At 43.6% G+C, this 19770-nt stretch overlaps 1 protein-coding gene across 1 annotated transcript; it reads right to left on the reverse strand.

Moving 5' to 3' along the window:
• Window positions 1–5827: 5827 nt before the first annotated feature.
• On the reverse strand, window positions 5828–19102 carry Sec13 (SEC13, nuclear pore and COPII component). Its single transcript, NM_001006978.1, has 9 exons — window positions 19068–19102; window positions 16221–16265; window positions 14821–14936; window positions 13457–13608; window positions 12928–13061; window positions 8666–8799; window positions 8213–8336; window positions 7454–7600; window positions 5828–6214 (listed from the first exon to the last, which is right to left on the reverse strand). Exons 1-9 carry the CDS (start codon window positions 19068–19070, stop codon window positions 6101–6103), a joined length of 969 nt encoding a protein of 322 aa, NP_001006979.1. The 5' UTR covers window positions 19071–19102; the 3' UTR covers window positions 5828–6100.
• Window positions 19103–19770: the final 668 nt, after the last annotated feature.

Consider the following 19770-nt stretch of genomic DNA (forward strand, 5'->3'; position numbering starts at 1 on the left):
CACTGTAGCTGTCTTCAGACACACCAGAAGAAGGCATCAGATTCTGTTACAGATGGTTGTGAGCCACCATGTGGTTGCTAGGCGTTGAACTTAGAACCTCTGAAAGAGCAGTCAGTGCTCTTAACTGATGAGCCATCTCTCTATCCCCTAAAAGGGATTCATTAGAGTGATTTATAGGCTATGATCTGGCTAGTCCAACAATGAATGTCTCTTGACAGAAAGGCCAAGAATCCATTAGTTGTTCAGTCATGGTGTGAAAAGTCAGCTGGTCTTTTACCTACATTTGAGTCCAGAAGTAGGTTTAATGCCAGTAAGCAGTGCTTTGGTCAAGGCATAGATGAACTTGTCAGTGAGAATGAGGGCAAGCAGGCAAAAAGCAAAAGCTTCCTTCTGTGGGCTGCCAACAGAAGGTGTGACCCAGATTTAGAGTGAGTCTTCCCACCTTAAATGATTCAATCCAGAAAAATCCCTTACAGGTGTGCCTATCTGCTTGTGTTCTAGTTGACTCCAGATGTAGCCATGTTGACAACCACATATATAACCGTAATGTGTGATTAACAACAAGTTGTTACTTTTATAGTGTTTAAATCTAGTGGGTATTTTGTTCTGAGCCTGCTCCAAGTGCTCTGCAATGTCCAGGCTTCTGTGTCTGCAGTGTTGAAGGATCCTGCTGGCATTCTTTGGTCTCCTTTCAAAGCTCAGTATATCCCACTGGCTTTCCTGCCTCTACTATCTTAGTACTGTAGCCCCAGCCCTTCTGTCTTTAGTGTCTGTCCAACAGTGTTTGCCCTCAGCCTAAAGGTGACTTGAGTTGTTGGTTATCTAGCACCAGGTTCTCAGTGCTAGGTTAGGCCTGCAGGGCCATAGCCTCAAATTGCTAGCTAGTGCCAATGTGGACTAAAGCATGCTGGCGTTTGGGAGGGTGCTCATGAGTGTAGGATTTTCAAGTTTCATCTTTAGACTTGATACCAAAGGTCTTCAGCTGGGCCCAGTAAACTAGTTCAACAAATGTCCTCAGTAATTGTTTTCTTCTTATAACATTTTTTCCTTTTTAGATTTTTATTTTAATTATGTAGGTGTGGGTGTGTGTACATATGGGTGTGGATGCCTGTGGAGGTTCGAGATGATGGATTCCCTGGGAGCTGAAGTTGAAGACAGATTTGAATCACCTGATAAGGATGCCAGGAACTGAACTCCTCTTGTCCTTTGCAAGAGCATTATATGCTCTTAACCAGTAAGCTGTCTTTCCAGACCTCTTTTTGTGATATTTTAAGAACAAGATTTACCTGTAGGGCTTTAGAGGTGTCACCATTATTCAAATTCCCCAAGACTTTGCACAGAGTCATTGTGATTATACAGATGACTGCCTGATCTGGACTCACGAGTAGTTACTGACTTCTGAGTGCATTCACAATATTTTATTACCTGGGTGTGCCATTTGCACAGGGAAGGAAAGAGATCACTATGTTGGTTTCTATTTCTTTACTCATTTTCAAAGTTTCAAAGACTAATGCTTTTTTCTTTTTTTTGGAGCTGGGGACCGATAATGCTTTTTCTTAACATGAACTCAACAATTTACTGTACATGGTGGCTTTTCACCTTATTCTGTTCAGTGCTTTTTTTTTTTTTTTAAACTCTGGATACTTTGAAATGACTCAGGTTTTGAACAATTTTCTGTTCTACTGAGATCCTTCAAGTCCATTGTGTGCATTTCCTTCTCAGACCCGAAATCAAACATGTGCCTAAAAGCATTGGTTTTCTTTAGTGGGAAGTGTGAGTGTGTGTGTGTGTGTGTGTGTGTGTGTGTGTGTGTGTGTGTGTGTGTGTGTGTGTGTGTGATGTGTATGGGCATACAGCATGTGGAGGTTACAGCTTATGAGAGTCAGTTCTCTTTCCACAGATGTTGAAACCCAGGGATCAAACTCAGGTTTTCAGATTTGTCAGTAAGTGCCTTAATCTGCTGATCATTTTGCCGGCATCCTTTTAAAAGGAAAAATATTTGGCTGGAGAGATGGCTCCTGGTTAAGAGTTAGTAATGCTCTTACAGATCTTACAGAAGACCTGAATTCAGTTCCATGTTGCATGGCTAGAAACCACTGTAACTCTGGCTCCAGGGAGTCAAAATGCCTTTTTCTGGCACTTGCAGTCATATTTGAAACACAGGCATATACTCGGGAGATCCAACCCCAACAGGCTGAGTATAATATTTGTGCTTGGCGTTTAAGGTCCATAAGTTGTTTTGATGAATATTGTAGGAGCAAATAAATGTTGGGTAGAATATGATATAAGGATGGTTTATATGTTCTATAAATGTTCTGAGGTCTCTTTGTTCTGTTACTGAATGAGGATTGATGTCAGACTAAAATTGTAGATGGTTTCTTTGCAGTGTTCCCATTTCAAGTGTCTGGAAATTCCTGTTAAGTGCAGACACATCTTAGAGTGTTAAGTCTTCCCAAATTGATCCTTTTATCATGTTTGGATGTCTCTGATGACATTTCTCCTAAAGCCTGTTTTATTTGACAGAAGCAGACACTTGATTCTTTCCTTTTGATTGCTAATACCTGTTTCCAGCATTTTTATTATTTCTTCCCTTTGTATTTAAGGTGGAGCTAATAAAGTCTGGCCTTACTTACTTTAGAGATCAGTCTCATAATATAACCTGTCTGTCTATCTTCCTGCGTGAGTTGGATTCTGACATGTGCTACTACTATTGGTTGGTTCCTTTTCTTCTTCCTCCTTGTTATGGGTGGGGAGACAGGGACAACTTTTTGCTGCTGTTTTCAGGCTTCTTTGAACTGATGGACTCATCCTCCCAAGGCCTCATTGTGAGTAGCTGTAATTATCAACACGTGTCACTATACCCAGCTATGTGGCTTAATATTTTTTGTGTATGTAGGTCTGTGCAGGTATGTATACAGACCAGAGACTGGCTTCAAATGCTTTCCTTATGTGCTCCCCACCCCCTTACAATTTTATCTTTTATTATGTGTATGCATGTATGTCTGTGTGTGGGTTTGTGCACAAGTGTGCAAGTACCTGTGGTGGCCAGAGGAGGGTGTTGAATTCCCTGGTGCTGGAGTTATAAGCTGTCTGATGTGGGTGCTTGGGAAGAGGACTCAGGTCCTCTGCCAGAGCAATGTATGCTCTTAACCACTGAGTTCTCTGTAGCCTTCCACCTTACTTTTGACACTGAACCTGTAGCTTGCCAGTTTGGCTAAACTGGCTGCTCAGCATGTCCTCAGGATATTCCTGTCTCTATTTCCAGATTTTTAAGTAGATTCTGTCTACTCTCTTAATAAGATAGTATCTTCCTGTTCTTAAAATTGCTATGAAATGGCCTTGACCCTCCTATCTCTGTCTCCTGAATGCTGAGATTACAGTAAGTGCCACCATACCAAGCTAGAACATTCATATCGTTAATGTTCACTAGAGGCCTGTCAGCCTATAGTCCTAAGTGAGGTGATATACTCTTAAAGAAGATATTGGGGGCCCCTTCTATTGTTTCTCCTTGCCATGAGGTGAACAGGCCTTTTCCTTAGCCACAGGTGCTCAACATGATGTAATAAACCATAGCCAAAGGAATAGACTGGACAAAACATGGACTCTGAGAACTGTGAGATAAAGTAATTCTTTTTATTTAAGGCATTTATTATAGCAACGGAAAGCTAACATCTTTATTTTATTTTGAAGATTCTTTTCTTTTAGCAGATGGAATTCTAGAAAATCAGAGGCATTTTTTGCTTTGTGTGATCTCTGATGAAAAGTTGGCTGTTCTTTATGTGTGCTTGTGAATTTAGTATGTCTCTAACTGCTGCTGTAACACTCAATGTACCCAATTGTTGTGAAGCATTAGGGTTTTAATTGTAAGTATGGAAAATGATTTGGCTGTCTTCTGATTTCCTCCCCTGTACTTTTCCTTGCCTCCTCCCCATCTATACCCAGGCTGCACCATGTGGTATTCCTCACAGGTCACACCATTCTCAGAGACCTCCTTTTCTTGTACTGTTGTTTGGTTCCTTCTGATAAGTTAAAAGCTATACATCTTTCTAACTGTTTTGTCTAATCTGTGTACTCTCAACCAGGGTATATTCTAGAAATTACACTTGCTGAGTTTTTAAGGCATTTTTCTCGTTATGTTCACTTTCTTTTAAATCTTGAAAATATAATAGCTATTTTTGAAGTCCTTAGTTGCTAATTCTGTGGTCTGATTTTTTAAATAGTATTGCTTTCTGTATTCTAGGCTAGCCTGGAACTCATAGTTTTGTCTTATATACACTCCCCACCCCACCTTTTTACCTGTATCTGAGTATGCAACCCAAGTCCTCACAAATGCTAGGGAAGCACTTTACCACCGAGCCAAGCCTAGGTGTGTATATATTTTCCACTCTTAGTTGAGCCATATTGTCCTCCTCTTTGTACACCACGTCTGACACCTGGAAGCAGGATATTTTGGGGTTGGAGGCTGCATTCTTTTTTATATTCTCAACCTGTAGGGAATGATCCCTTGGGGTGGGGGGTCACATTATCAGATTTGTGATTCATAACAGTAGCAAAACTAGTTATGAAGTAGCTACAAAATCATTTTATGGTTAGGGGTCACAACATGGGGAACTGTACTAAAGGGCTGCAGCATTAAGAAGGTTTAGAACCACTGCTCTAATGAGTGTTAGGCTTTCTCATACTATGAACTATTACAGATTACTTTGGCTTTTGTCAAGGCTGTTTGGCTTCCAGAACTATAGAGACCTTGTCTCAAAACAAAAAAAAGCAAACCTTAAAAGTTAATCGAAGGTGTACTGGTATGGTGTTTGAGACAGGATGGCAATATGTAGCTCTGTCTGCCCTAGAAATCACAATTACTGACAAGGCTGGACTTGAATTTGTGGCAGTCCCAAATGCCTTTGTGTCCTGAGAGGCACAACTACAAAGAGTCCCTTATTGCTGTGTGATGCATTGTATCACTCTCTGTTGAAAGCAGCTAGCAGTATAGCAAGCCAGGCCTGTCCTTAGGCTGACAGACTTCCTTCCATGCATTCTCTGTGAGCTGAGCAGCAGTAGAAAGGTCCTTCCAGCCTTCTTTTTCTCATGCACATCATGGAAGAAAGGAAGTTGTGGTTTTCATGTAATTTCTGGCAGACTTAGGAGACTATGGGAAGGTCCTTGCAGTTTCATCAGTTAATTCTTAACATGTTATGGCAAAACAAGTTTGCTTTATGAAAAGTGATAGGTGGACTGAGTACAACAGGGAGGCTTTGGGGTTCTCCTGAGGTGACTGCCTTGGTATTTACTTGAGGGTTTTGGTGGCTGAGAAATAATAAATCCCTCCCTCTGGTTCTGCAGCAGGTAAGACTAAAGTTTAGGGTGAAGTGGGCTAGAACTCTAATCCTGGCTTTCTCTTTACTAAGTGGCTAAATCCTCTATCTCTTCTGCCAGATTGCTTACCTGAAATACAGCATGAAGTTCTACTAAAACAGCAGGCTTCAGTAGGTGGTGCTGTTTTTGTGACTGCTAGTTCAGGTGAGAGTTCCAAAGACCTCTGCTGGGAGGTGGTACATGGCTCAAGGTCAGTTAGCATCAGAACTTTGGCTTCCCATCATAGTATTGTTAGAATGCCCAGGGCTGGGTTAAATTCCTTGCCTGGCATCTGGTTGGTCACCTGTATACATTTGTTAGCATCTCATTGTTTAGGGCAGAAGTCATCAATCCAAATCCCATGGAGTAGGTATACCCAGAAGGGGGCTATTGCCCATTTGCAGGAGGAGCTGCTGTTATCATACTGGGTGGTGCCTGTAGCACAATTTGGGCAGATTGTGGGATGACAGTAAAGTTTCTATGCAATATGATTTTATTACCTTGGAAACAGCCTGAACCAAAAGATAGTTAAAAATGGCCAAAAATACTTAAAAATAATAGTCATTTGTTCCTTACATGAATACTTTCAGATGGACATTAAATTACTGAACACATGGAATCCCAGTAAGGCAGGTGAACACCCAGTGCTGCATGTGTGGGCACTCCTTGGTAGCAGTGGGATGACTCTTCCCAGTTGTTTGGAGGTTGTTCCAGAATAGGTAACAGGAAGACCAGGCTGCCTGTGTTGTCATTGCTCATTCTGTTGGCCCTCTGTGATGGAGGCTGACACAGAACCCTGGCCCTTGTTGACATCACTGATGCACACCCACTGTCCATCCACCGACTCTTTCCACAGGGTCACCTGCAAGTTAGCACACAAAAGTTACGGGTCGGGGCTGGGGATTTAGCTCAGTGGTAGAGCGCTTACCTAGGAAGCGCAAGGCCCTGGGTTTGGTCCCCAGCTCCGAAAAAAAAGAACCAAAAAAAAAAAAAAAAGTTACGGGTCTGTGCCTGTTCTGCTGCTCTTTAGCCTCATCCTCAGTACAAACACAGAGGCCAAGGGAAAAAGCATTTACCTCCACTACACTTGCTCAAAATGCACCCACAGGGAATGCATTAACTAGAGTTGACAGTGAGAGAGGAAGTATGTGGCTGAGAGCAGGCCAGGTTAGGCCATCTTTGTCACCAAGTGTTAAAAGCACAAATTAGATAGGACACAACTATTAGATGCAGGACCATTGCAGAGCAAACAGCTAAAAAGGTCTGTCCCTGCCTGTGGCTCCTCAGAAGGACATATGCCTTGTGCAGCTCACCTGTACCTGTTAACAGAAGTCGGATCCTTACTTCATACATAGGGTGAGAAATGGCCTGAGAAGGCAGGCTGTTCAAGAATGCAAACTTAAATTATCAGGTCCTGACTCTGGTACAAAGAAATAAAGGAGGATAACTATCTTTTGAGGTCGGGCCTGCAAGTCTGTCCTGGAATTACTGCAGAGCAGGAAAGGCTACCTGCAGAGGGTGAGAAGAAATGTTTGTACTCATCTCTTAGCAATGGACAATGTTGCTTACATGTTAGCTTAAAAAAGGGAAGCCATAATGGTAAATGAGATAAGCCAGCCAGAAAGTAAGAGTGGGTAAGTGAAGGAAGCTAGTTAATAGGCACCGAGTTTGTTTTACAAGCTTAAGAGTTCTGAAGATCAGTTGCACGGTGTCAACACATAATACTTAAAGTCTAATTTACCAGTATGAGAAAATATGGAGGTGTTCCTTAGTCTCCTTTTTCTGCCCTTTGTTGGTCTTTCCAGTGGCCACTTGGCTCATAGCAGAAGCAGGAGGTGGAGACATAGAAGGTGGTAAAAGTTCCTGGAACTCTCCTGATGCTTAGGAAAGAGCCCCAGGCTCTCCTTGCAGGTCAGGCTATACTGCAGCTATGCAACCAAGTTCTTTTCTGTGTCAAACAGGACACAGTACCTCAGAGGGTTGAAGAGACTGAGATATGATTCAGATCTACCTCTATGATGGAACCAGTTACTGTACATGGCCAGGAGGTGAAAAACCATTAGGGCCTTATATGCTTGCCCCCCCTGGAAATGGGGTATACCTTATTGTCTCCACCTGACACAGCCAGGATATTTGCTGTGATGGACCAGCTCACGTGCCACACGACATCATTGAACTTGTGTAGGAGTTTAGGTGACCACATATTGCCTGAGGCGTCATCACAAGTCCAAATAAACACTCGCCCATCCTAGGGAAAGAAACACATCAGGAGATGGGGGTACAAGCATTCTCCCCAGGGGGCAGGTATCTGTATTGGCAGAGAAGGAGAGCAGCCACACTAAAGAGTCTGTTTCAGATCCTTTCACCCTGAACACATCTTACAAATAGGCCGGGTCTGGATTCTGTGGTTTCAGAGATGAATCCAGGGTACTGCTATAGATACTCTGTTTTTCTTCCTGGCTGTCTAGTGTTTCTCACATGAACACGGTTAACCATCTTACAAACCATACTCAGAGATGGAGCAAACAAGAATGTCCAATAAAATCACTAATGGACCTGAAGACCTTGCCTCTTATTTGTCATTCCTGTGATGACAGGAAATAAGGGAAGGGTGGACCCAAGGCACTAAGTCTGGGCACCTCCATTCCTCTCCTTCGTAAGGGTCAGGAAGAACCAAAACTTGGCTCTAAGCTTGGCACTAGTTCTTAAGCTACATCAGACTCATGTACACTGGTCCTACACGGTCCTTCTGTTCTTTGCCCAGGTCTAAAAGATGCCTGCTACGTATCTTTCACTCTAGGCAGACTGAAAGGAACTCACTCAAGGCTGAAACGGGATGTTCTCATGGTGTGGGGCTGACCTGAGAGCAGCTGGCAATGGTGCTGGTGGGCAAGCCAATGGAGGGGGCCCAGGCAACGTCTCGAACCCAGTCACTGTGTGCCTCTAGCTTTTGCTCCTCCTTCCACTGGCCATCCTCCTCTTCCCTGCAGAGGAAACCAGAGCAGGAATACAGTGGCTAGCAGGCAGATATTCCCAACTTGGGTAAAGGGTTCAGTTTTCGAGTTTCATCAATGAGTCCAATGGGTAGAATTCTAAGCTGCACGTAAGGTCTCCAGTAAATGCCCTTTCATCCATAGCTCCAAAGTTTGGGGAATACTAAAATGCTTAGAAAAAGAAGTCCTAACAGACTTGAAAACAGATGGTTATTGATAGGGAGAAAGAAAGGTGATCTTGCTTCTTGTACACTGTAGCTGAGCGATGACAGGCAGAAAAGAAGTGTCCCTTTGAAGAAATGTCCACAAAACTCACTGACCTCCACAACTTGATGAGATTGTCACAGCCACCTGATGCAAACTTCTTGATGTAATTGGGTTTCTGTCCGGATGGTTGGTCTATAAGGCTTCCAGGCACAACAGCTGGGGCCCAACTGACAGCATTACAGCCAATCTGCAGAGGGGAACCTTTGGTGAGGCTATGCATAGCAATAAATTTTTTTTCCCCATTCATTCCTGGTGATTTCCCTCCAGTTGTCAGGACTTTGATTACAGCACACAGATAATGTGATGAGTAAGAATCAGGCACTGATGTAATACTAGCATGGAAGGCAGGATAAGGGGACATGGGACAGTTAGATTCCTTAAGGCCACTGGCCAACCAACCTAGCCAAATCCATGTACTCCAGATTCAGTAAGAGATCCCATCTCAAAATGTGAAGAGCAACAAGGGAAAGACATTGCCAACCTTGGGCATATATATACACCTATGCACACCCATACTACTAACAAGTACACACAACACATACACAGTAGGGGTTAGCCTTAAAGGCAAATTATTAGACCAACAGACTACTCAGTAAAAAATCTTAAGGGCCAGAAAGGCATAGAGTGCTATGTTTCAAGTCCTGAAAGAAAATAACAGGAGAATAGTGCAGAATCATGAGAGAAATGAAGAGCTTATGATACGAGCATAAGGAGACTTGGCCTCAAAACTAGCTTTGTAAATGGTGGAGAGTCCTGTACCAGAGGGAGGAAGAAAGATCACTCTCAGAGCACATAGAACTTTAAATACCACTAGAAATAAAACATGCAAATGAGTAACAGCAAAGAAACATTAACACAGTGAGTCATCAAGCCACAAAGATAAGGTAGAAAAGGCACATTAAACGGGGCTTAAACTAGATGACTTTTCATGGCAACTCTGATTGTGGTTTACTTTTTCTTCTTGGTGACAAGATCTAGCTATGTAGCTGGGTTGGGTTGGTTTACACTTGAGCTTTCCTCCTTTCTACCTCAGTTTCCCAATGTAAATAATATTAATTTACTGATTAAGACACAGACTGGGCCTGAAGAGATGGTTCAGTACTTGTTGCAAAGGAATGAAAACCTGGATTTGGACTCTTAGAACACATTAAAAAACAGACATGAGCCTGGTGTGGTGGTGTAAGCCTTTAATCCTCACACTCAGGAGGCAGAAGCAGGTGGATCTCCTGAGTTGAGACCATTTTGGTCTACAAATCGAGTTCCAGGGCTTCACAGAGAAAACCCTTTGAAAAACAACAAAAACTAACCAACCAGGCATAGTGATATGCACTTGCTCAGTTTTGCATTAGTAGGGCAGAGATAGGAGGACTCCTGAAGCTCACTAGCCAGATAGTCATCCAAATCAGTGAGAAACTGTCTCATCCAATAAGGTGCATAGTGACAGACATCACTGATCTGCCTCCACAGGAGTGTGAACTTGTATACATGCATATTCCTCATACACACAAATGGACTTTGAACAAGAACCAACAATATGCTTGATGTAACTCACCTTAGCAGCAAGAGACAAATATTAAAAGTGAAAGGCTAAGAAATCAATCAACAGAATTGAAACCAGGCAATAATAGTACTGGACAAAACAGACTTAACAAAGACTTACTGTTTTGCAGACAAAACAGTAAGATACAAAGGTCACATGATCAATTGATATGAAGATAATAACTCAATATACATACACTGAGTTTAAGAGCATACAGCTGTAAGACAAATATTATTATTATTATTTTTTTTTTTGGTTCTTTTTTTCAGAGCTGGGGACCGAACCCAGGGCCTTGCGCTTCCTATGTAAGCGCTCTACCACTGAGCTAAATCCCCAGCCCCAAGACAAATATTATTAAAGGAAGAGAGGGCCTCAGATACATAGTGTTAGCAAATTCAAAAGTCTGAAATTCTTATTTCTGAAAAAAGTGGACCAAGACTGGAAATCAACAGTAAGAGAAACTGCAGAAATTATACATGGAGACTATGATGGCTAATTTTCAACATCAACTTGACTTGATTTAGATTCACCTTGGAAACAAACAACTGGGGATGTCTACAAGGACATTTCCAAAACACTCAAGTGAATAGAAGCAGTACAGTCCCAAGGGCTTAGGATCCCGGACTACATAAAAAAGAGAAAGTGAGCTGAACACTACCCCACTCCCATCCCCCCATTTCCTGACTGCTGATGCCGTGTGACAAATTGCTTCACCAGTTGACAGGCTACCGTCAAAATAAGCCTTTCCTTTCTTGAGTTGCTTTTGTCAGAGATTTTGCCATAGCAAGGAGAAAAATTACCAATATAGATACTATAAAGAGTTCTGAACAATAAGTTACTAAAAAAATTAAGTGGGAAATAAAATTTCTTTGTTTTTTGTTTGTTTGGAGACAGGGTTTCTTTGGGGAGTCCTGGCTGTCTCAGAACTCGTTCTATGGACCAGGCTGGCTTCAAACTTGGAGATCTGCTTGCCTCTGCCTCCCAAATGCTGGAATAAAAGGTGTGAGCTGCAACTGCTCAGCTTGAGAAAATTTCTTAAATAAATGTAAACATGCCAAAAGCATACAACGTATAGTAGTACATTGAGGGGAAAAAATAGCAAAAGCAGTACAAAGAGGAAACTTTACAACACCGAGATCCTACATTCAAACAGAACACAAGTCTAGTTTCAGGGGAACCAATGACTGTGGCCTCCAAAGGCACTGTACTCATTTATGTGTATACACACCCACACTAAAATCAACTAGTATAAATGCCAGCAATACACGAAACAACATCTAGTTACCCAAGAAATATAAATAATAACACACTGACTCTACCTCTCTCTACTAGGCAAAGGAGCCATCAAGAAAAGAGCTGCACACTCTGAGGTGGATGAGGTGGGAGAAAGTGCTTACAGAGTGCTGGGAGCAGTGATAAGGGTGGTGAGGTTGTATGTAAGTTAGTGCAGCCACTATAGAAAAGAACTCTATAGGATCCTGCAATACCATTCCTGGATGTACATATACCCGAAGGACTCTTAGCATAGCCCGGGGATAATTCAACATTTACTACTATTCAAAGCAGCTATGAACTGGAGTCCTGTGTACACCATCAAAGAAAACTGCCTAGATATACGATGGAGTTTCTATTCTGCCATGGAAGAATGAAAACATTTCACTTGCAGGATAATAGACTGAATGGGAGATCATCATGTTAAGTAAAATAAGCCTGACTTAGGCAACTATCACATTTTCTCTCACATACAGAATAGAGACATAAAAAACCAAGACAGTAATATTGACAAGAGACTATTTGGGAAGAGGAAGTGAACTATCTGGAAGAGGAGATGAGAGGGTAACGGGTGAATATGATCTAACTACAGGATATACATGTCTGAAAATGTCCAAACTTGTAATTTGATACAGTGAATATACACTAATAGAAAATGCAAAAAGGTTAACATGAAATGCCAGATGACCCAACTGTTTCATAGAATATATACTTAAGGGTAGGGAATTAGGGACAGATACAAAAAACTCCATAAACATTCATAGCAACATTTACTAATAGAAACTGAAAATGCACATTATCAGACAGGGTTTGTGTCAAATCACTAACTGACACATGCTATGACAGGCAAACTCTGAAAGTGAATACTTGCTAGTTTGTTCATTCGTTTGTTTATTTGTTTCTTTCTAATGGTTTTTCTAGATATGGCTTCTCTGTGTCTTAAAACTTATTCTGTAAACCAGGCTGGCTTCAAACTTACAGAGATCCACTTGCCTCTGCCTTCCAAGTGTTGAAAATTAAAGGAGTGTGCCACCATGCCCATCCATTTGTTTTTTCATATGAAAGTGTTTTTGACAATTACAGGACACTCAGAGGCTCAAGAAATGTGAGTTTCTACTTCCCACAATGCTTTCTGGCTTATTTCATACTTAAGGTCCAAGGATCAGAAAGCACAGGGAATTAGATCTCTAGGCCATTGTTCAAAACTCACTGAGTTCTGGGGACCCATGCTTGTCAGCCTCAGGCTTCTGTAGCAAGGTGGCTGGTCAAAGTGCCCCCAATGCTTCTGTCCCCAACCTGGGTCTTACTAGGAGAAACCAGTGCCACTTCTGCCTTGGGCTGAGAAGGCTGGTGTGGCTATTGTCCCTCATAATAAAGTGGCTCTAGCAAGTTTAACCTATGACCTTTCCCAGCCATACCCACTCTTTCTCCTAGGAGCACAGAAGACTTTAGTACAGCAACTGCTGCTCTCTCTTCCATGCAAAAGGCTGGGGCTGGACTCACCGTGTGAGCATTGTTAATCTTCTTCACTTCCCACTGGCCTTCCCCTGTATAAGTCAGCAGCGAGATGGCACCATCTGAACTCCCACAGGCCAGGATCAGGCCATAGTCATGAGGGGCCCAGCAAACAGAGTTCACTGTGGAAAGGAGTACAGTGAGACGACTTCATTCTATATCTACTATTCTGCTACATTCTTAGAAAAAACACAGGGACTGCCAGCAGCCAGTTGACATTTGGCCAAATGACAAATTAACTCCTAACAGTATTTCCTAAGTCCGTCTTCACAAAGCAAGGAAGAGGGGCACCCTGAGATTCCAGGCTGAGCCTTAGAAAGCCGCACTGTACTTATAAACCTCTTTCTCTGGATTGGCTTTAGGTCTTGGCGACTGACCTTTGTTGGGGATAGACTAGTGAAAAAGCTAACAAATGTCTAAAGGGTGGACAGCAGCAAGAGAAGGGTCTGGGATGTGATCAGAACTAGGGCTTTTCTCACCCACAAGACCTTCCTACTCACCTGCCAACTCTACATACCTGAGGAGTCATGTCCTGAGTGCTCATGGGTCTTTTCCCAAGTGCCATTTTCCTCCTTCCAGATAATGACTTTCCGGTCATAGGAACAGGAAGCCAGGATATTGCCATACATGGGGTGAGCCCAGGCCACCTGCCACACTGGCCCCTCATGTCTGTAAGGGAGGGGGTTAAAGGCTACTCAGAGGTTCAGGGGACCCAAAGTACCAGTTCCCTCTGGAGAGACAACACAGTATTCCCACTATCTTAAGTTTTTGAGGCAGGGTCTCATGCTGTAGGTCAGGTTAGCATTGAGCTTGTAACCCTCCCAAATGCTAGGACAAAAGAATGTGCCACCACACTTAAATTTGGTTTGTGTTCTACTATGTTTGGAATGAGAACTCTGCATCTTGAAATGACTTACTAAGACATTAAATTGTCTCTGTCAAAACCAAGTAGCAAGTGGCAGGTCTAACAATCTGTAATTTCAAAGTCATAATGAGCACAAATGATATTCTTAGACAGCTCCATGTAAGATGAAAATATGTCTGACTTTTCTTGGTGACAAAGTGAGTGACAAGTGGGAGTTTCCAGTCTACATCCAAAATAGAAAAAATGGTAAATTCAGAGTCATGTAAATAAATGTGATTGTTTTCCCTGTCCTAGTTTGCCAAACTTGTGACCCAGTTCACTCTAGCAGACCCAGGTACCCAGGTAAGGAATCCACACTATGTCTCAAAGAGATGTGATCATGAAAATGAGCCAAGACCCCAAAGGCTAGTGGGGGAGAAAGCAAACATCTTTTAAATAATCCTTGGCCATCTATCTGCCATGAGCAAACAGAACAAGATGTATAAAATTTGTCTTATGGGCCTAGTGAGATGGCCTAGTGGGTAAAAGCACCTGCTGTGTAAGCCTGAGTTCAATCCCCTGAACCCATGGAAAGGTAGAAGGAGAAAACTCCACAAAGTTGTCTTTTGACTGCCACATATGTGTCCCAAGTTCATCTCACGATCATACTTCCTAAATGACACTTGAGGTGAAATGCCTAAATGTGTGCAGGTTGGTACTGTAGTGTTCATTAATTCTGAACATGACAGTGGTTGCCCACATCAAAGATATATTGATGGGCCCTGGATAGAGTCAGGATTACCCCAGCTGGGGTTAAGCAGAGGAGGGCCAGGCCTCCTGGTGGTAGAACTGAGGATCATACTTGAATGTCTCTGTGCCCTTATCTACACCTCTGCTAAGGGCAGAGGCATCTGGGCTTTAAGCATCCTCACTGGTTAATGTACTCTGGGATTGCTCTGAATTTGTGCTTTCATCCTTCCTCCCAGGCCTGAGAATCTAGCTATCCCACGACCTTCTCCATGCTTGTTTACACTTACCCTCTGAGGTCTGCGATGAGGATCTGCCCTCCATTTCGCACATCAAAAATTTTGACAGACCTATCTGAGGAGCAGGTTGCTAGGCGGGTGCCATAATAGTCCATCTGCGCATCATGCTGCAAGGGAAGGACAGCTAGGGAAGCCTGCAGGACAGGTGCATAACCCCCACGCCAGGCCCCTACAGACTCAAATCAGATTTCAGGAATAGCCAGCTGCCACCTGCAGCAGCTAGAAACTTTCAACCAAAAGTGATGCATGGACCTTAACATTTCTTTGTCACCTTTCTACTCAAGATAAAGGATTCTTCTGGAAGGCCATCTTTCTACTGGGTCAGGCTTTGCTCTCCTGGTAAGTAGGCTTGTAGGTCCATTTAAAAACCCTTTTCAGCAGAGTGCTGTCATACTGGTAAGGAAGTATCTAAAAAGGAAATTCTATGTCCTTAGCTTATTTGTTGTACAAGCTTTGAAAAATTAGCTTATTTATTTAACCGTCAGTTTCCATATCTTAAGAAGGACTAAGGAGCTTCACGGGTCCTTGAAGGCATAATAAGGTACTGAATGGAAAGTACTTAGGGTCTGATGACAAGTTTAGAGAGCATAGAGATGTCTCTAACTACTATACTGCCTCATGTGATCCCCAGGAGGAAACCAAGGTGGGTCACTGGCAGAGGTGCTGAGACTGGATCTTCTTGCTCTTGGGTCCATGCCAGCTCCAGCCAGGTGGCCTCACAGCTAGACTACTCACCACCAAAACCAACAAGATGCACAGTTTGGTCCCAGAACCCCCAAACCAAGTGCCAGGGGTTAAGTGTGGAGGTCAGGGACTTAACAGGAAAGACTGAGGCCATTAAGCCTGGGCCCTGCTCAAAGGCTGCCTGCATTGTTTGGCTCCAGGAAGCAGTTTGAGTTTCTCAGTTAGGGACTTCAACCTCTGGACCTTCCCTAGCAGTTCTACACTGTGCCCTGTGTTGGCCTATCAAGAAACGCCCTGAGAGCCCCAAGGGCCTGGTATGGACTACTCTCTGGGACAGAAGTGTACTGGCTTCTGCCCTACACTTTTACTGTGGCTGCTAGACTTCCTATTCTCCCTAAGTCCCTTTCAGTAGAGCTAAGAAATAGCCTTAGGAGAAAGACAAATGGGAAGATGGTTGTCAAACCTCTGCAGCCTTACTCTTAGAGCAGGCACTGTACTGGCCAAAGACTGAAGGGCCTGAACTGTACAACAGAGCCAGGTTCTCACAGCAAAGATAGGCCACTGTAAACACTGCCAACTCAGAGGTCATGTAGGAAAATGATTAACCCCCCAGAGGTTATGGCCTGCTGGGAGCTAATATAGTCAAAATGCTCACTGAGGGGAATGCCCATGACGAGGCCCGGGAAAAGGGCTGAATGGATACTTACAATCATGTCCTCATGAGAGGTATCCACAGTGTTAATTACTGACACCTAGAACCAAAGACATTCTGTGAATTCAGTGATAGTAGCCACAACAATCATCTCATTAAAGAACCAATTGTTTCTGAAATTCTTACGGGCATCCATTCACTCACTCATTCACTGGCATGCTCATTCTATAAACTCTTTCTTTCTCATGTGACTTGCTCTCATTATGTAGTTCAGTCTGGCGTTGAACTCAGTATCCTTCTGCCTCAGCCTCCCAAATGCCAGGATTACATATGTGCATTTTTACTCCAGACCTTCTTGTACTGAGTACTGTGTGAAGGACTGCACAGTGTGGAGTGGCAGTTCTTGCCTCAGAGGAGCTCATGTGTACAACCTGCCAGTAGCCAGATCAGCCATACTGTGGTTTACGTGGGTAGGAGGAGTCCAAGATAAAAGGGATACACAGCTACCTTAAGGGATGAGAACCTTGGGGTTGGGGATTTAGCTCAGTGGTAGAGCGCTTGCCTAGCAAGCGCAAGGCTCTGGGTTCGATCCCCAGCTCCGGAAAAAAAAAAAAGGGATGAGAACCTTGTTGCTCAGAAAGAAGATATAATCCAAGCAGGAAGGGATCCCATGGGCAAAGGTAGTCTTAGACCTTGAGGTCAGTGGAATCAAGCAAGAACAGAGTTCACATTCCCTTTCTGCATCACAAGTGATTCTGATGATGGCCCAGACAGTTTATGTGGAACAGGTTATAATTCAAGAACAAGATTTGACTTTAGTTGCTTCTGAGGCTACTCTCTGGCCTACTATGAACTGTGAAAGGCCTGTCTAGCTAGACTCTTACATACACAACAGCCATGGACAGCTATAGTATCACAAGTGATTCTGATGATGGCCCAGACAGTTTATGTGGAACAGGTTATAATTCAAGACCAAGATTTGACTTTAGTTGCTTCTGAGGCTACTCTCTGGCCTACTATGAACTGTGAAAGGCCTGTCTAGCTAGACTCTTACATACACAACAGCCATGGACAGCTATAGTACTTTATGCTACTTCTCTGCTGGAGAAGGTAAGCTCCCTGAAACTATCTGTAGCTTTGACACATTCTGTCTGTCTGTCTTAGTACAGAGGTCTAGCTAGCCTAGAACTCACTACATAGACCAGGCTGCCCTCAAACTCTTGAGATTTATCTGCTTTTATCTTATTGAGTGCTGGGATTAAAGGAAGGCACCATCACATACCTCAGCTTTAGATCTAAGTTATTTAGCAGAATGTTTTACAGACAGAGGGACTCAGTAGCTATCTACTAAATTAATAAATGGGCAAAGATATACATTTCCCCCCCCTTGGCTCAGCCACTATTAAATTCTTGGGGAGAGAAAAGTAGACTGAAAAGGTAGCTTCCACTGGAGATCGACATTTCTCACATTTTCAACAAGTCATCTTTTCCAGTGCAAACTTGGCAGTTACAAAGCCTGACTCCTCAAGGCAGGTGTGGTGTTGCAGGTCCTTAATACTCTGGAAGATCAAGAGAGTGGGTCAAGAATTCTACAATAGCCTGGGCTACTCTTCAGAAAGGTAGACCCTGGAAGTGTATGGCAACAAGGCATTCAGAAGCCACACATTGAATAAGTACGTGCTTCCTTGAAAATTCTAAATGCTCTAAAAAGTGTCTGCAAAGAGGAATAATAGCACCTGCCTGCAGACAATGACATTTTCCCCTGAGCGTCAAGAGGTACCAGCTGCAATCAATTATAGTCAACAGAAAAACCAAGCAAGTTAATGTGCCAGTGAAGAGAAACAAATCCTTACTAAACCCACACTGCTGGCAACAGACCTAGCTACTAACCTTCTAACACCCTGCTCCCCAATGCACACCAATATTAGAAGGTGGGTGATGTGCTCAAGAATCCCCACAGTCTGGACTGGCTCAAGGAAAAGTAATTTTATATTGGTGGCCTGTAGGACCTTGGAAAGTTGGCATCCTTCAGCCACTCTCAACCAGCGGCCATGGGCTATGATCCACACTTTGGGATGCTATGTGTTTTAAAGCCCTTGGAGCAGTCCTCTGGAACATCTGACACTTATTTGCTTACTACAATACAGTAAGAAGCAGCACTCAAAACAATTCAGCTCATCAGGATCACACCTGGTACAAACTTAGAATGAACTTGTGTATGAGTCTCCAACTTGGCAACAGAAGAGCCAAAGGCCAACAGAAGGAGGCAGCTCCTTGCACCGCTGTGCCAAGCAAGGTCTAAGACTTCAGAGTTCCATTCACTTAGTGTCTCGGGGGTGGCGGTGGGGGAGTGAAGATATACCACTGATACCATGTAAGTTCAAAAATAAAAATAAAAAAGCCGAGACGATGCCCTAGAGTCACCCTACTAGGCCTGCCATCAGTTTCCCGAAGGGACCATCACACTTTGGAGTCCTGTGTCCAAGCAACTGATCCCTCCACCACCTTTGCTGAGGTAGTAGGTGGCAGGACCGATGATTAGAAAGATGATTAGAAGAATTTGGATCTTAGCTTGCCACTGTCCAGCGCAAGTGTTGATGAAAGCAGCATCTGTTCTGCAGGCTAAGCGCAGGGAGGGGATGTGTGCGATAGTGGGAACGTACTAAAGGCTAGTTGGGCAGGAGATCCTATAATAGCTCTGGCTGTTTTTCTAATTCTGGAGGACAAGACACGGGATGGGCAGGAGGTAACTCAGCAGCCCGGGCCCCTGAGTTCCGGAAGGCCCAGCGGCCTTGCCTTAAGCTCCCGCTCCGAGACCTAAAGAGGCAGGACACGCAAACCTTGAGGTCGTAGCGGTGGTCTGCTCCAAGACCACGACTATCTCAGGGACCGCATCACTTACCATAGCTACAGCAGCGGCGACTCACAGCCTCGGACGTGGCAGCTCAGAACGCTTCACTTCCGGCGCCGGACCGCAGCCGGCAGGCCGTCTACCAGGAGCTTCCGGTTAGCAACACACTCGACTCACACAAAGGTTCCGCGTCTTCTGGAGCCTTGGCCCCGCCCTCCTGCAGCTCTGCCCTTATCTTGGCCAACAGCAGGGCTATGGTTGGTGTGGTGACCCTAATCCAGGGATTTTATAATTCGAAGCAGTCACTAGCAGGTTTTTTGGTTTCTTTCCTTCTTTCCTTCTTTCCTTCTTTCCTTCCTTCCTTCCTTCCTTCCTTCCTTCCTTCCTTCTTTCTTTCTTTCTTTCTTTCTTTCTTTCTTTCTTTCTTTCTTTCTCTCTTTCTTTCTAACTAGCAGGTTTTCTATTTAGACTAAAATTTTCTGGTTCCTGAGATGTATACATGAAATGACGAGCGGTTACAGCTTCACCCTCCTTTTCTGTGGGCTCTGGGTCCTACTGGCTCATCATGACCGTTGTTGAGGTTAATTTCTCAAGTAGACTGGGCTAGTGCTTTGTTAGGTCTTGCTTTCCATTTAATTTAATGTTGGCTATTGGCTTGCTGTATATTGCCTTATTACGTTTAGGTATGGACCTTGTATCCCGGATCCCTTAAAGACTTTTAGCATGAAGGGGGATTGGATATTGTCAAAGGCTT

Source organism: Rattus norvegicus, chromosome 4 (genome assembly GCF_021556685.1).
Source record: "Rattus norvegicus strain SHRSP/BbbUtx chromosome 4, alternate assembly SHRSP_T2T, whole genome shotgun sequence".
Classification (NCBI taxonomy): Eukaryota; Metazoa; Chordata; class Mammalia; order Rodentia; family Muridae; genus Rattus; species Rattus norvegicus.

Excerpts from the sequence above, each read along its gene's own strand:
- Sec13 (NM_001006978.1), bottom strand. Across the intron at positions 13,609-14,820 it reads CTCATCGCAGACCTCAGAGG|ACATGAGGGGCCAGTGTGGC; the intron begins GTAAGTGTAAAC and ends CCTCCCTTACAG. Across the intron at positions 7,601-8,212 it reads CCATTGCCAGCTGCTCTCAG|GATGGGCGAGTGTTTATTTG; the intron begins GTCAGCCCCACA and ends TTCTTTCCCTAG.